Genomic DNA, 14,773 nt, shown 5'->3' on the forward strand with positions numbered 1-14,773 from the left:
CCTTCTAGAAAAAAAAAATAGCTTGTCTCATCAAGCAAATGAATAATTAGTAAACAAAATACTTTCGCAAGAAAAGGGCACATCCATTTGGAATCTTGAGACCACTTGGCTGGATTGTACAATTCATTACCTACGAATTGACAAGCTCTGCATACCATTTTTTATTTATGCTTTTGCACACGACATTTTGAAAGCAACATGCACAGAATTAGTAAAGCTAGTAGAGGTGTACTTATTGAAGAATTGATAAAGCTAGTAGAGGTGTACTTATTGATAATGTCTAATGAGTACAAGTGAGAGCCACAAATCATCAACTGAAAGCCATAAACAATACATAGAAAGTTAAAGAGACATCAGGTGCTCGTCCCTTTAGAGGTGTACTTAAGATAATTACTGAGTACAAGTGAGAGTCATAAATCGCCATTCATATGGATCGATCCTTTTGAAGGGAATTTGATTATCAGGGAAGGATGACTTTCATTATGACTAGCCATAAGAAAAACAGGATGTTAAAGAGACATCAGGTGTTCAACCATGTATATATTACAGAGGAAACTGTGGGTTCTACTCACCATTAATTGTCTGTAACTTCACCTCACATAATAACTAATATAAAGCACGTGCAAAGTTGGAGAGCCCTTCTGTAAAATGAACATGGTCCATTTAGAAAAACCTGCATGCCAAGAGAGATCTAACCGTAATTACATCACTGTTGTGTCTGCAAATTGAAACCACAGGTTAAACGAACTAAATTACCAGAAAAGGCAGAAAGAGAGACCTGAGGCAGTGAGAAATACTAGAAAACTATTTTATGACCCAAATAATAATAGGAACCGCAGCAGAAGAAGAAACTTTATAGAGCTAAGGCCAGGACATCAGATTTCCTTACACCAACACACCCAATTAAACGATCATAGGCCCGTACCACTACAGTCATAACTCTTAAGTGGTGCGGAGCACATGCCAGTGCCATTTTGATTGTGCACTCAGCTATGGGAATTGTCCGTAATAAAAATAAAAATTTGGCAAAAATAACCTTCTAGAAGCATTTGTGGACACTCTTGCTGCACAAGAATGCTTTCAGATACAGAAGAGTATATGGGTCATTTCTCTGAATATGACCATTAGTGATTCAGGGTAAATTTTATTATGGTCAATAGAAAGCAGATGAGATGATCCTATTTTGAGAGTACCAATGATTTGTGGACACTGACACGAGTGTCGCATGTCGACAAGGACACGGAGTGTCGGACACGGCAAACTCCAAAAAGTTAGAAACGGGGACACGGCTAAAATAGAAAGTACAAATAATCATGATTTGTGGACACGATTTGTGTGCCAAGTTTCGACATGGATACGAGGTATCTGACATGGCAACCCCTAAAAATCAAGAAATAGTGTCACACTCATACATACAGATGGGTACATATAAAGTTACTGGCACTTCTAGCAGTACATTTAAAAGTGTCTAAAGGAGTGTCGACACGTGTGGACACGGGTGTAGTGTCCGACACAACACGACACGTGTGTCGGCAATAAATTCAAAATGTTGGCCAAATCATAGGAGAGTACATATTGAGGCCATCTAAGTTTCTTCAGTTCAGGCTCTTCTCACCAAAAAAAACACAGGGAGAGGGGAAAAAACAGAAGGCCCAAGTTATACTTGCATCAGATGGGGCCTAAACCCTGTCGTTTTGCATGCAGGAGCTGGATTTCATGGCTATTTTTCATAATTCTTTTGGGGACTAGTCAGATGGGTTTTGAAAAATCCCTGTTATGAAAGCTCGGCAAGGTAGACACACCAAAGATAGGAAATAAGAAGATTTTAAAGGATTCTGCATCAAGACCCTAGAAGATTTTTATAGAATCAAGACTTCTATTCTAATGGTGAAAGAGTCCAGGGTTATCCCCTAATAAAGAAGGGCTATGTGCAGCCCAAGGGACGCCATCTAAAAGATATACTATATTCCTTTTGTACAGAAAATTATTCCAGAATTAAAATATAGAATTATCGCTTTGGGAGAAGCGCTTAAAACCCAAAGTGGGTTTAGCATATTAATATTTATATCATCACGCAAAATATCATGAAGAAACCCTAAACCACCGCGTTAAGTACGCCTATTACTCTCCCTCAAACTAAACTAATGGGAGTATGGACAACCAGTTTGGCTCTAGCATGAGAAGTAATGATGCAAGAAGTCCTTCGCTAAAGACATCGGCTATTCTGTTGTCAGACCGAACAAAGAGAAGATATATTGTTCCATTGGCTTATGTGAAAGTTTTTTGGCGTGTATTTGTCTTATTCTAGCAGTTCCTGAAGTTTCATCTTAAATATCCATCATTTGCATATGTTTCCATACATTTCTATGATTATACAAAATTTCCATCCGAAACCAACATTTTCCCATTTCCGTAACGACCGAAGCACATACCAAAAGTGAAACGTGAAACCTTAAAATTGGAACTGAAAACACTTATCAATGACTATATGGGAACTGAAGACGTTTCTGAGATTTTAAAGGTACTCTGTGATTGATTTGGTGCCCTTTTTGATTTACAAGCTTGAGATTTTTGGATGGGGTGTGTGCATATAAATATATATATGCACACACAGTATGTGTTAATGTGTGTGTATGTGCCATCGTTTGTGCCTATGAGTGGCCCAAATGCATGTATAATGTATGACATACCACGTTGTATCCATTTAATATCCAAGCGAGCCCACTAAGGGTATTCCAGACGCAAGGTTCTGAGCGTCATTGCTGTTGTTGCTCAGGTTTTGACCTCCAGTAGGGTTTAAGGACTCGAATTCCTCCTTTCCAAGTTCATGCACATCGTCGGGAGAAAGTATCTTGATATACCATACATTATTTACAAATGCCCTGCATAAGTGATAAAGTGTGTCAGAACCACAGAAAACAAACACAAACAGATACTTCATAAAGTTTTACTCAGCATAACAAAACCACAGAAAACAAACACAAATACATATTTCACTTCCTCAGGAGAAAGTATCTTGATCTACCATACATTATTTACAAAAAGCTAGAGAGATCATACTTCCCACTTCTTTCTAAGCAGTTCATACTCTCGATAGGAAATTGGAATTTTTTTTCCTCATTGGTATGCCGGGGTTAGGCAGGACCCCTGCTAGTGTATTAATATAAAAAAGATATTACAATCAAGAGCAAAAAGCACCACCCCTATGCCTATCTAAAAGAAACGCGGGGGGGGGGGGGGGGGTGTGTGGGGACAAAGGATCTCAGGCAATCCAAATTCTTTGAACCAACACTAGAGACAATAACTAGGGAAAACAATGGACACCTAATGATCCAATATATATCGTGGATGTAGCTGAACACTCAATGGATGGCTGTTGAGTTACATAATGGGCTAGCTTGATGGATGCATATTGGGATCTTTGGAAGCGTCGTCAGCAGGAAGTTGGAATACGGTGGCCCAATCAGCTTGTAATAATGAATGGTTCTTTTCATAGTTATTTATGGTTAGGGAACTGTGGTTAATGCAATTCGCAACCATGTTTATCATTTGTATCAGAAGCACGCACTGTTGTCCTGACACCTAGATAGCCTTATTACCGTGACATACCCTTCATTCTCAGTCAATACTAAACAATACCTATGACCATCAGAAAACAGCTTTCAACATCCAGAAACAATAACACACCAAATTTTTTTAATAAAATTTTTGGCTATCATTCAAAAAAAAAAAAAAAAAACATCAACACCCCAAACTTTAAAAAAAATTATCCATGTAAATTCAAGGAAATCAGAAATTAAATCAATGATTTTCAGTAACATACCATGGTTTACCCAGAAAATAGAATAAGCATATTCAGAAAGTGAGAAAAGGAAACACACTTCTAACATAAACACGAAGACTATACATGAAATCATTTCACATCTGGTTGTTGCATAACGTTAAAACTTACTCCCAAGGGTCGTCTCCAAGGAGAAGTAATTCATTCTCCCTGTCGACAAATACAAGCTGCCAGCCTGATCTTAGAGGGTCCTCAAGCAGCCCCTCAATGCCAAACATCTGACCTAGCTCCTTTCGCAGCTCATGGTAGCTGCAGAACCGGGTGATGTCCAAACACCTCCCAACTGATCCCGACATATGAACCTGCACAAATTTAAACAGCAACTTCAGTTCAACAATTGTAAGCTATAACAATAGGAAAGAATCTTGTTTGTTTCACTCACCTTAACAAATGTTCTGGTTGCCGGCTCAACTTGCCCAGGATCTTGTAGCAAACTGGAGGAGTCATTTATGCAACCATACATCGAGCTTTGATAACAGGAAGTAGCGTATCGCATTGCAGATACGTCTGTGTCTATCGAAACAGAACTGAGATTTGGAACTTGAGTAGGGAGCAGAGATGAGTCAATATTAGCACCAAACAGGGTATGAGTCTGGGAATCTGGAGTATAATTTTGTGGGTCCATGGCACCTTCTTTCCCAGGGAATGGAGGAAGTGATACCGTATTCCCAAAGGAGCTGACCTGTGGCATCATTAACTTTGGTACCCAAGGTTGCTGGGGCTGTTCAATCATAATGGACTGGCCATTTCTTGAAAGGTTCAGATGATTGGCACTTTCTTCCGGACCCAATGAACCCAACATACTCGATATGGAGGTAGGAGTTATTGCCGATGAGAAGGCGCCGTTTGTATCTGGAAAGGGAGATTTTTTACACAATGAAGTGGGCAAAGGAGATAGTAGTTGATTTATCTGATCATTTGGAAAGTGAAACATTTCTGGGTAGGTGTGTTGTTGCTGTTTCTCTGATATATTATGTGACTCTCCATGCAGTATCTGTTGAGACTGTGTTTGTTGAATGATTTGCTGCAACAACAGTGAGTTGGGCCCACCCAGCTGTTGTGGACATTGGAAAGGTTGCTGGAAGTGCAAAAATTGCATGGGGTCAAGCCTCTGTTGCATCCAGGGGCCCACACCAAGTGGTTGAAAATTCAAGGACTGAAGGCCTCGCTCCTGGGTATCCCCTCTCATGCTCATGAAGGAATTACCTTCATCTTCTTTATTCTCTGAAATAAGGAAAAAATAGAAGATGAACACTATTGCAAGATGAGAACACAATTTAATATTGTGTTTAACTAAAAATAGTCCCCTGGTGGGATCCTACAAGGATCCTACGTTTCAGCGCATATGGCCTTTACGGGTGTCATAATGTCAGCTCACAATGAAAAAGCTTTCTGAATTTACAAATCATTCATAGAATTAATGTGTGTGCAGACGGTTATGTAAAAAAGAGCAACCTTGAAAATTATGCCACCCCTATTCAATTTCCAACATCAGTGAAGAAAATTGGAAAAAAAAAAGTTCCACTAAAGCTAAAGATGCAATTGTAGAATTTGAAGCTGCAGAAAAATAATTTGGTAGAGATTCCCAACCAACATGGCTGAGAGAACTTTGTCAAATTCATCTCATTATTATGCTGCATACAATATACGTACATATCTTGGGTGAAATGTCTTCCATCCTTCCGATTTGTATCGGCATTTGATCTATGGGAGGGATGGAGGGTAGTTTGCTTCAGTAGGGAAAATCGGCCTCGGATTATTCAGCATTGGGAGGCTCCTCTTTTTGGGAAATGGAAATTGAATTTTGATGGTTCGAGTTTTGGAAATCCGGCTCCGGCTGGGGTTGGCGGGTTGCTTCGTGATGAAAGTGGTGGAGTTGTGTGGGCCTACTCCGGCCCTTTGGGGAGATGTGATGCCTCGGAGGCAGAAGTGATGGCGGCGTATCATGGTATTAAGAGATAAGATAGTGAGTGTTTGGATAATACCATTGTGGAGGGTGATTCCCTCAATGTGATTCGATGGTTGAAAAGAGTAGTGTTGCCTCCTTGGAGATTTTTATCCTTTTTTGATGAAATTGAGGATCTAATATCGGTTTCGTCTATTACCTTCGATCACGTGGGGAGGAGTGCTAATAGGGAGGCGGATGGGTTGGCTAGAAGTGGGGTTGACAGTTTGGAGTTGGAGTGGTATGATTTTCTCCCTCCGTAGTTGATTATGTTGTTTTCGTTTTTTTTCTTCTTTTGTTCTTTTTTTTTTTTTTGTTCTTTTTCTTTCCGTGTAATTTTGGGTGCAGTCCATCTTGGTCCCCTTCCCTTTCATAATATACTTCTGCCATTTCAAAAAAATATATACGTACATATCCATTGAAGACATTACTTGGAAACATATATTTCAAAGACCACAGTGACGGTCCATGGTCAGGCTGAGGTGTTCATTCAAAAGATTTTTTCCATTTCAGGAATTCAAGTCCTTTCTATCGGATTTCAGGAATTCAGGTCAAAGCCCACCCCTCTCCTTTTTTTTATGCTAAAGGGTTGATGGAATTCAAGATGCTTATGTGAATAATACCCATGGAGAGTCATCTCTATGTTCATAAGCTGGGATTCAACTTACAACCTCAAGGTTCGAGATACAAAACCTCGGCCAAGTGAGCTACATGCCCAACCCCTGGATCTTAAGCTTAAGTTATACGACCCAATGGGCTGTTTTGAGCAATCTTTTTCCCAAGTTTCTGTCTCTGATCATTGCAGATCTTGGGAGTTCTATCTTATGATACTCGAATATTTTTAGAGGCCAGCGTACTGTGTCTGATCATTGTAGATCTTGGGAGTTCTATCTTATGAGTCTTACAAATGCAATTTTAAATTTATAATTAATTCCATCATTTAAGTTAAACCAAATTGAGATTTATTATATTGTTTATAAATGTCTCATGTAATATCTCATAACATGGGGATAGCTATATCTATATCCATGTCCTACATTTTGGAAAATATTGAGTCATATGTCGGTCACTGTGCATATCCCTCCCTCCCTACCTCTACTCTATGATACCTAGATACGAATACGAACACAGAAACAGAAATTCGACAGCATTTTCCAAAATGTAGGACACGGTTATGAATATCACATGCCACGAGATAAGGCATTACAGTTATAAACAAAACATCACAAAACTTTAACGAGCACCAGCCCACTATTGTCATATTTCAGGTAAATCAAACTCAAGCAACCAAACTGTACCATACCAAGAGTGCTGTTGAGAATGGTCATGTTATACCTCACTCTATAGAGGGATATTTCTGTCTTTCTATGTAGAACGCATACATACCTATGTATATGTATATGTATATGTATATGTATATCAGTGTGTTTCAACTCTCTCATTCAAGCATTCTCCTCTCCATCTTTTCTCTCCTCTCTTCTCCACTTTCAATACTTCAATGTAGATTCTAACAAGTGCAATGGTTTCAAAATACATAATCTCTATTATTTCTCTCTCGGTATACTATGAAATTAATGGTACCGAGAGCTAGTGGCCATAATGAAAAGTAAAGCCACCAAACTTTACTGCCAAAGAAGACCATTAAAACAAGAGAATATATACCGTGGAAAGAAAGTAACCCAGGATGCCAAGGACGTTTCAGCCTGAGGGGAAACAATGGCGGATACATGGGGAAAGATGTTAAAGGCTCAATTTCCCACAGAGACACTCTTGGCTGTCTCTCACCTGTTGTTGACTCATCCCAACCAACCTGCACTTATAAAAAGAAAAATTGATTCAACATCAAGAAGACCTCATGCACGATAATTTGAATATTTGAGCAAAGACTCAGGAACTTTGAAGTTTGAACTATACAAACAATAATCAGCTTAAGGTAGAGGGTTATTTACCTACTGCAGAATGGCTTAGTGTCTGCAACATAATTACGGATGAAAGCTTCGAAGGAAAAATTAAAAGATTCATGACCTCATGTACTAGAAATATCTTATTTGATCAATATCATATGCATGCAGTCCAAGATAAGAATACAAACACATTTGAACATAATTATATAAACATATAAGAGTAGAACAAAGGTGATCAAATTACTACGAAAGATAGTTTCTGCCTCTATTACTGTATCTTACACCAAAGATACCTCCCCAAAATTATCTACAGAGAACTTGAGGTAATTGTTATATATTGGTAAAGAGGTTGCCAAGATATCTTTCCAAAGCAATATAACTCCATTCAAGCTTGTTTACCTTGACAGAACGCCAATGAGAATTTGGCCAACGAACAGGATCCAAATCACATATGCCAGTTATTGTACCCATATACCTGGATTAAAAATATGTTTCAGATAAAATCGACCTTAAGTTTGTTGATGAACTAGAAATAATTATAAAATAAAGTATAAACTGAAAATACAAACATAGAATGACACTATGTTTCAATTACAAACAAAGTGATTCCAATAAAACAGACCTCATAGGTGTAGCAAGAAGGCTTGCCATGTTAGATTTATTTATGCACTCCAGTCCAAGGAAAAAAAGCAATACATTAATAATACAAAGAAATTGTTGCTGTATCAAAAAAAAAGTGTTGATAAACTCTGACAAGCATACCTACGGACACTTGATTCCTCGGTCTCAAAAAGCATCCTGAAACGCAATCCAACTGATACACGAGCGTGAAAGACTGCTTTTACATATTTTGACAGTGGTATGACAAACTCAGACGGACTAGCCCTGCAAAGATATGCATCCACATAAAGCCATAAAAAAGATTTTTGAAAAGAAGAACAAAAACATGCAGAGAAGAAATATTCCTGGCTACCTTGGGTTATAAAAGACAGTGAAACGACTATTTGTGACAGTAGCATGAGTTGCTGCAGCAAGGAGTCCAATGTGCATGCTATCGCTTGATAAAAAAGATGAAGGCATTATGGTCTGTGGTCGACTGGCGTGTCGGATTCCCAATAAAAGTTGATTTTTTTCATTCCTGAAAGTGACCAAAAACATAGGGATGGTAATATTTTGCAAGTTACAAATGCATAAGCTTCATCCCCAAAAGGAACAAGATAATCACAGGATAAGCCATACCAAATGAAAAGCACAGAATCCCCAGCAACAAGCCTCTTGGCACTAACAAACACACTCCAGCCTGTAGTAAGAAGGTGCCTTTTGGGCTGGCCTGCACAAGGAATTGTTGATTAAAATAATGGTCATATGTGTAGAAAATACGATTCTTGTTTTTTTTTTAATGGTAGAAAATATGATTCTTGTTTGCACATAAATATTCAGGGTCTGCACAAATAATATAACAAATGGCATAATGAATTGAAAACCATCCATTGACCCATGATATGTTCACTTGTTCTTATGATGTTCGTAGTGCGTGCATCAATGCTCCCAAGATCGTGCATCAATGCATAGACCATGTTTGCCAAAAAAATAATAATCAGCAAGTGATTTTTTTTCTAAAATGAAAAGGCCAGGCAAACCATGCTGACATGAGCGAGATACACGGATAATGAAACAAAAATAAAAATTACAAACTAGGCATCTCGTGCCAGACCATCAAACTAAAGTACGATCACCAAAGTTGCCAAATTATCCTAACTTGTATATCCTTACAAGACTAACAGATGTTGTTAACATTGTCTCTCACTCTATCTGCATTTCGATGCTACTATGATTCAAATATAATGCAGACACATCCCATCCAACCCACTCCACCACACAGACAGCCCCATCTTTGACGAATTATTAAAACAAATCAATAGATATGCTTTTCATTTTGGTGCCTAGGGTCTCACATCCCTGTTCACCTACCCATGAAGTAGAGGAAGCTGTAATGTGTGTAATGGGTACTCGTCTTTAAGAGTGTGTTTTTTCTGGCCATTTAAAAGTTTAGTCACAAAGGAATACTCAGCTAACCTCGAAAAATATGCCTGAACTTCCATTCTACATCATGGAGATCCCTTGCAATAAGTTCCTGTACCGGTGGCTGCTGAGAGAAATCCTGAACGAACAAAAAAACAACGTTACCCCATTAAACATCATGCGATACATGACAACTTTGCAAAAGAAACCTACCAGCGGAGGGAACACTTTTTCAGCTGCACGACGAGGAACAGAAAAGCCCCCATGAGTACTAGTATCACTTGCAGTTAACGTCTTACAGAAATAATTTGTTGGCTGCTTGCTTGGAACTCCCAGTTCATCAGGAAAATAAGTATCCTTTTGTTCTTGCTGAGTAGACAAGTTTCCAGAACTATTTTATGCAAAGAATCCTAAAATTAGGTAGTAACAGACAGAAATTCAGGTTTACCTGGCTCAGAGGCTGCAAGGTCATTTGAGCATATACTTCATCTGTTTCAACATCCGCCTGAAATTCCACATCCCATTGCTCTTTTTAACCATTTCCCCACCTTCCCACAGAGAAACGAAACCTCGAGAAATAGTACTGTAGAACTCACATGCATGGTAACATTATGAAGCTGGCAGATCAGTTGAGGTGGCAAGTTTGGATAATTGGGTATATGTCCATCAATTTCCTTGTTCGTTGATGCAGCAACCTCCACACAAAACAAGGTTTGTTAAAATGCTATAGAATTTTGGAAAAAGAAAAGAGAAAAAGGTACTTTTCTGCAAATTTATTTGCACCTGTTCACTATGACCTTGAGGAAAGTAAACAACACGGCTACCAACTGTTGGTAAGGATACAAGAGGGCCAGCACAAGCATGCCAAAGCTCTGAATTCAAACATCTCTTTTCTTCTGTCAAGAAGTGTAGAATGTTGGTTACTCTTCAGATTGTTTTTCTAGGACAAAAATAATTAGAGATGGTGATATAGAAAATTCACAAATATCAAAACACTTGTGCACATGACCTCTGTAATATATATGTTGAAGTATAAATGATTAAATGACACAAACTCTTAACAGTTTAAACTTTTAGAATAATTGGTTGTTTTACATGGTATCAGAGCTATTGCCTCGCGTCAAAACCAAACAACTCCTTGATATTAAAAATCCGCAAGAGGGGTCACACGAGGGAGAGTGATGAAGTATAAATGATTAAATAACACCAAATCTAACAGCTTAAGCTTATGGAGCAATAGGTTGTTTCTCAATATTGTTAGAAAGGCGACAGAGGGAAGATGTTTCAAATGGACGAATGTCAAAAAAGAATAATATAATGATAATAATCTTTAAAATGGCAGGATAAGATATACCATCCTGAGCATGAGGAGCCAGCCCCGAAGCCAAAATCTTCATCTTTTCAAATTCTTTCTTCAAGAAAACCCCCACAAAGATGTCAAAAGCTTCTCTCAAATTCCACTCCACTGCTCCAATTTCACCCTCTTCTCCATTCAAAAGCTCAAAAATCTTCGATTTGGGATTCTACCAAAAAACGCTACACACTTGAAACTGCTACAGAATAGAAAACTTCTGCATTTCACATATGAAATCTTCGGAAGCAAAAACTAATCAAAGACATTATAAACTACAACCTTCAAACGATTTCTCATCTGGCAAACCAGAAACCACAAGAGCATACATAAACATCTAATGATCTCAAATCATGTTCTTTAGAATAAAACCTCAAGAATGAAGTGTTTCAACATACATACCACTTCAAATCAAATCACACTCTTAAAGCTGCTCATAATTTACCAATTCCCTTCCCTAAATCTTCAATTTAGCTTCTTCCCGCTCTCTTCTTACAGAGAACAGAAAGAAAATAAGATTATTATGGAAATCTAACACTTCTTCACCAAAATCACAACCGCAGTCGTGTCAAAAGAAGCTCAATCCAGCTCTAAACAAAGCTCAACATTCTAGACCGCTATGAAAGTTCCAGAGAACCAAAACACCACTGAATTCTTTATAAATCACGCGTTCGCTCACCAAAACCACTACCCTAACCCTAATGTAAGACCTTATCATTCATAAAACCTAAAGAAAATAAGACTATTCAGGAAATCTCACACTCCTTCAGCAAAATTACCTGCGTAATCGCTATGAAAGATGCAAAGAACCAAAACATTACTAAATTCTTTATAAATCACGCATTTGCTCACTAAAATCGCAATAGAAACCCTAATTTACTTCCGAGAAGCACTTCTTTCTTGAGATCCCTCTCTCCTTGGTAAAACGATCCGAAATTGAAAGAAAGAAAAAGTTTTTTTTTTTTTTCCTGAACTAATACATTTCTTCACTTAAATTATCATTGAAAGAGCAAAAATAACCTCCATTCAGCAACGAAAAGTGCTCAATCTTCGAGATCATCGCGAAATAGCTTCCTTCTGAAAACGCTGCGAAATCGAAAGAAGGTAAAGTTCTTTCTGAACTCATTCATCGCTTCACCAAAATCAAGAGAGAGAAAACACTAGAAAGAACCAGAATTGAGTTTTGTGAAAAGCGCTCGATCTCTGAGATCGCCATGAAAGAGCTTTTCTCAACCTCTTTTTCACCTCTAGAGAGAGAGAGAGAGAGAGAGAGAGGAGAGTTTTAATTGCAATCGTTATCCAAACGCGGCAGAAAAATTTTCGAGGCGGAAAAGTTTACAGTTTTGGAAATTTTTTATCTAGACCGTCGGTTTAACCGTATGGAGAGATCTGGATCGTAGAATTGTATTGTTTGATCTGACTGACGTGATGGAAGGCATGTGTGCTGCCTCGTCTTAGAGTACGAAAAGCGTGTAAGAAAATAAAGGGAGATGATATCTTCACCCCTCTGCAGTACGCATTCGGCCCCTTTTAGCGTGAACAGTGGGCAACTCTAACGCTTTTTGACGTCAAATAACGTTTAAAAGGGGTGAATGAGTACTGCAGTGGGGGTGAAAATATCATCGCCCAAAATAAAAGGTGTCGTTTTCGAGATTTTAGATGAAGTGGGCGATTACTATCGTCTATTCATTTTCTTGTCAAGATATTACCGAATTTTGCATTTTTTCAAAATTTTGGCCGGAATTTGGTAATCGGAGAAATTTGGATTTCGGCCAAAATTCGGTTTCGGACCCAACGTAAATTCGAAGTTTCGGTTCCGACGAAATTCAAAACCATGCCCTTGACTTCCCCCTTGTAGTGTAAAAAAGAGTAGTCATAAATTTACTAGGGGGCGTGGATCGGGGAAGAAAGGGGCAAACAAGTCCCTTCCCAAACCTATTTTATGGATCCTTTGGCCATGTTTGAGACCCATTAACGTTTTTTCCATGGAATATTAGTTTGTCAGAGAAATGGACAATACGGGGATGACTGAAAAATAAGAAAAACAAGGACTCATCTGTCTCCCTCTCCCACACTCTACTCCTCTCTCAACACTTGGTAAGCTAATAGTTCATGGAAAATAAATCATGTTACCAAACATGGGCTAAGGTTCCTTCTCTTGGCTGATTTGTACTTCATAAAATAATATCTTTTATGTTATAACATAATAAAGATCAGACATAGTGGAAAATTTTATGGTAAAAGAATCCATGAAAAAAATTTATGAAAGAAGAAGTTCCTCCAGCTAGAACAATTTATTTTATTAAACCACCCACATAGTGTCTAAGATCAAGATACCAAACTCAAATGATGATCCAGGGGAGTCACCGGAAGACTGAGAACGAGACTGTAATGGGGACAAGGTGACATTAATTTAGCAGCGAAGGGAGCATGGTGTGGAAGACAAAGAAAGGGAAACATGTCCATGTGAAAAATGAGACAAGGTCTCTCTCTCTCTCTCTCTCAATCATGTATTTTCCAAGAATGTTACCTCAGTAGGGAATCACTTAACTCTTAACAAATCTTCATTAATACTTAAGAATGCCACTACAAGGTCCCACCTTCATACCTCCTCCCCTCCTTATTCATTCCTCCATGATTTCAAGTTTTCAAACTAGGATTAGCATGAATACACAAAAGTGCCCATGTCCTCAAAGTCTCCCAACATTTAAAATTCAAGACCCACATTCCCCTAAAAGTGGTGTATGCATACATAGATGGGCCCACATGAGTGTCTCCACTCACAAGAAAATGTGACAAGGATTTCTTAAATGGGGGTAGAGAGAAAGTAGTTAAGATATTTTTTTGAGCAACAAGACACAGGAATTTTGAGTGAATGGGGAATGTGTAATAGTTAGTCAATTTTCCTATAAGAAAATTGATTAAAATGAGTCCCACCAAGGATCTAGATGACTTTAGAAAGATACACAAAAACACTTAGGATTTTCTTTTTCTTTTTTTTGAAATGGTGGCATTTTATAAAAGGAAAAGAGGAGCCCAGGAAGGCAAAGGTCAAGAGGCAAGGAGTACGGAATGAAGAAGAGAAATAGAAATCAAGGTGGTAAACATTCAAATATCTCAAGCATCAGGTGATCCACTCCATTGAGAGAATCACCCTTCACAATGAGGTTATCCAAATCTTTTGTAGCCCTTAATCGCATGCCCTGAAGAATGGCTAGCTCTAACTTTGCCTTGTCGGAATACACTTACGATACACTTGCGATTTTTTGTAGCCATGATTAATGGTTCCCAATGGAAGGGAGAAAAGGGGAATTGTATGTTTTTATTTATGCATTGAATGCCACCAAGGTATTGATCACATTTCTCATTGTTAATTTGAATGTGAAATCTACTTAGGATCATGTAAGGTCAAGGACCTAGGTCAAAAGATTTTGAGGTGGCTTGCCAGATGCAATTGTGGGTAGGGGTGCAACTTGGGTTGGGTTTTACCCAACCCGCATCGACCCGACCCGAAAATAGCATGGGTTGGGTTCAGAAATCATGAGTCTTGGGTCGGGTCGGGTTTTAGTTTAAAAAACTGGCTCAATCTTGGATAGGGTCGGGTTTAAAGAAAAAAAAGCCCGACCCGACTTATATAGGTGTATTATGACATTTTTAATTATCTCTTGAATAACATAGCCATTCTTAAATTTATACACTTGATTACATAA

General features: G+C 38.3%; 1 protein-coding gene across 1 annotated transcript; it reads right to left on the reverse strand.

The window, feature by feature from the left end:
* Positions 1–243: 243 nt before the first annotated feature.
* Positions 244–12,329, reverse strand: LOC143864417 (auxin response factor 12-like). Its single transcript, XM_077375354.1, has 16 exons — positions 12,084–12,329; positions 11,067–11,265; positions 10,496–10,608; positions 10,309–10,407; positions 10,161–10,217; positions 9,926–10,081; positions 9,767–9,851; positions 8,930–9,020; positions 8,664–8,828; positions 8,453–8,575; positions 8,090–8,165; positions 7,449–7,596; positions 4,224–5,065; positions 3,953–4,143; positions 2,691–2,882; positions 244–673 (listed from the first exon to the last, which is right to left on the reverse strand). The coding sequence occupies exons 2-15, from the start codon at positions 11,107–11,109 to the stop codon at positions 2,705–2,707; spliced, it is 2,367 nt and encodes a 788-aa protein (XP_077231469.1). The 5' UTR covers positions 11,110–11,265; positions 12,084–12,329; the 3' UTR covers positions 244–673; positions 2,691–2,704.
* Between the last annotated feature and the right edge of the window lie 2,444 nt (positions 12,330–14,773).

This window comes from Tasmannia lanceolata, unplaced genomic scaffold (genome assembly GCF_043159265.1).
Source record: "Tasmannia lanceolata isolate RefF3 unplaced genomic scaffold, GAP_Taslan_0.1 ptg000048l, whole genome shotgun sequence".
NCBI lineage: Eukaryota > Viridiplantae > Streptophyta > Magnoliopsida > Canellales > Winteraceae > Tasmannia > Tasmannia lanceolata.

Bases quoted from the DNA above. Each gene is read 5' to 3' on its own strand.
- LOC143864417 (XM_077375354.1), bottom strand. From the start codon at position 11,109: ATGAAGATTTTGGCTTCGGGGCTGGCTCCTCATGCTCAGGATG. The intron at 9,021-9,766 runs GTTAGCTGAGTA...TTCCTTGTGCAG, and splicing joins GTTCAGGCATATTTTTCGAG to GCCAGCCCAAAAGGCACCTT. The intron at 7,597-8,089 runs GTAAACAAGCTT...TTATAAGTGCAG, and splicing joins CTCATTGGCGTTCTGTCAAG to GTTGGTTGGGATGAGTCAAC.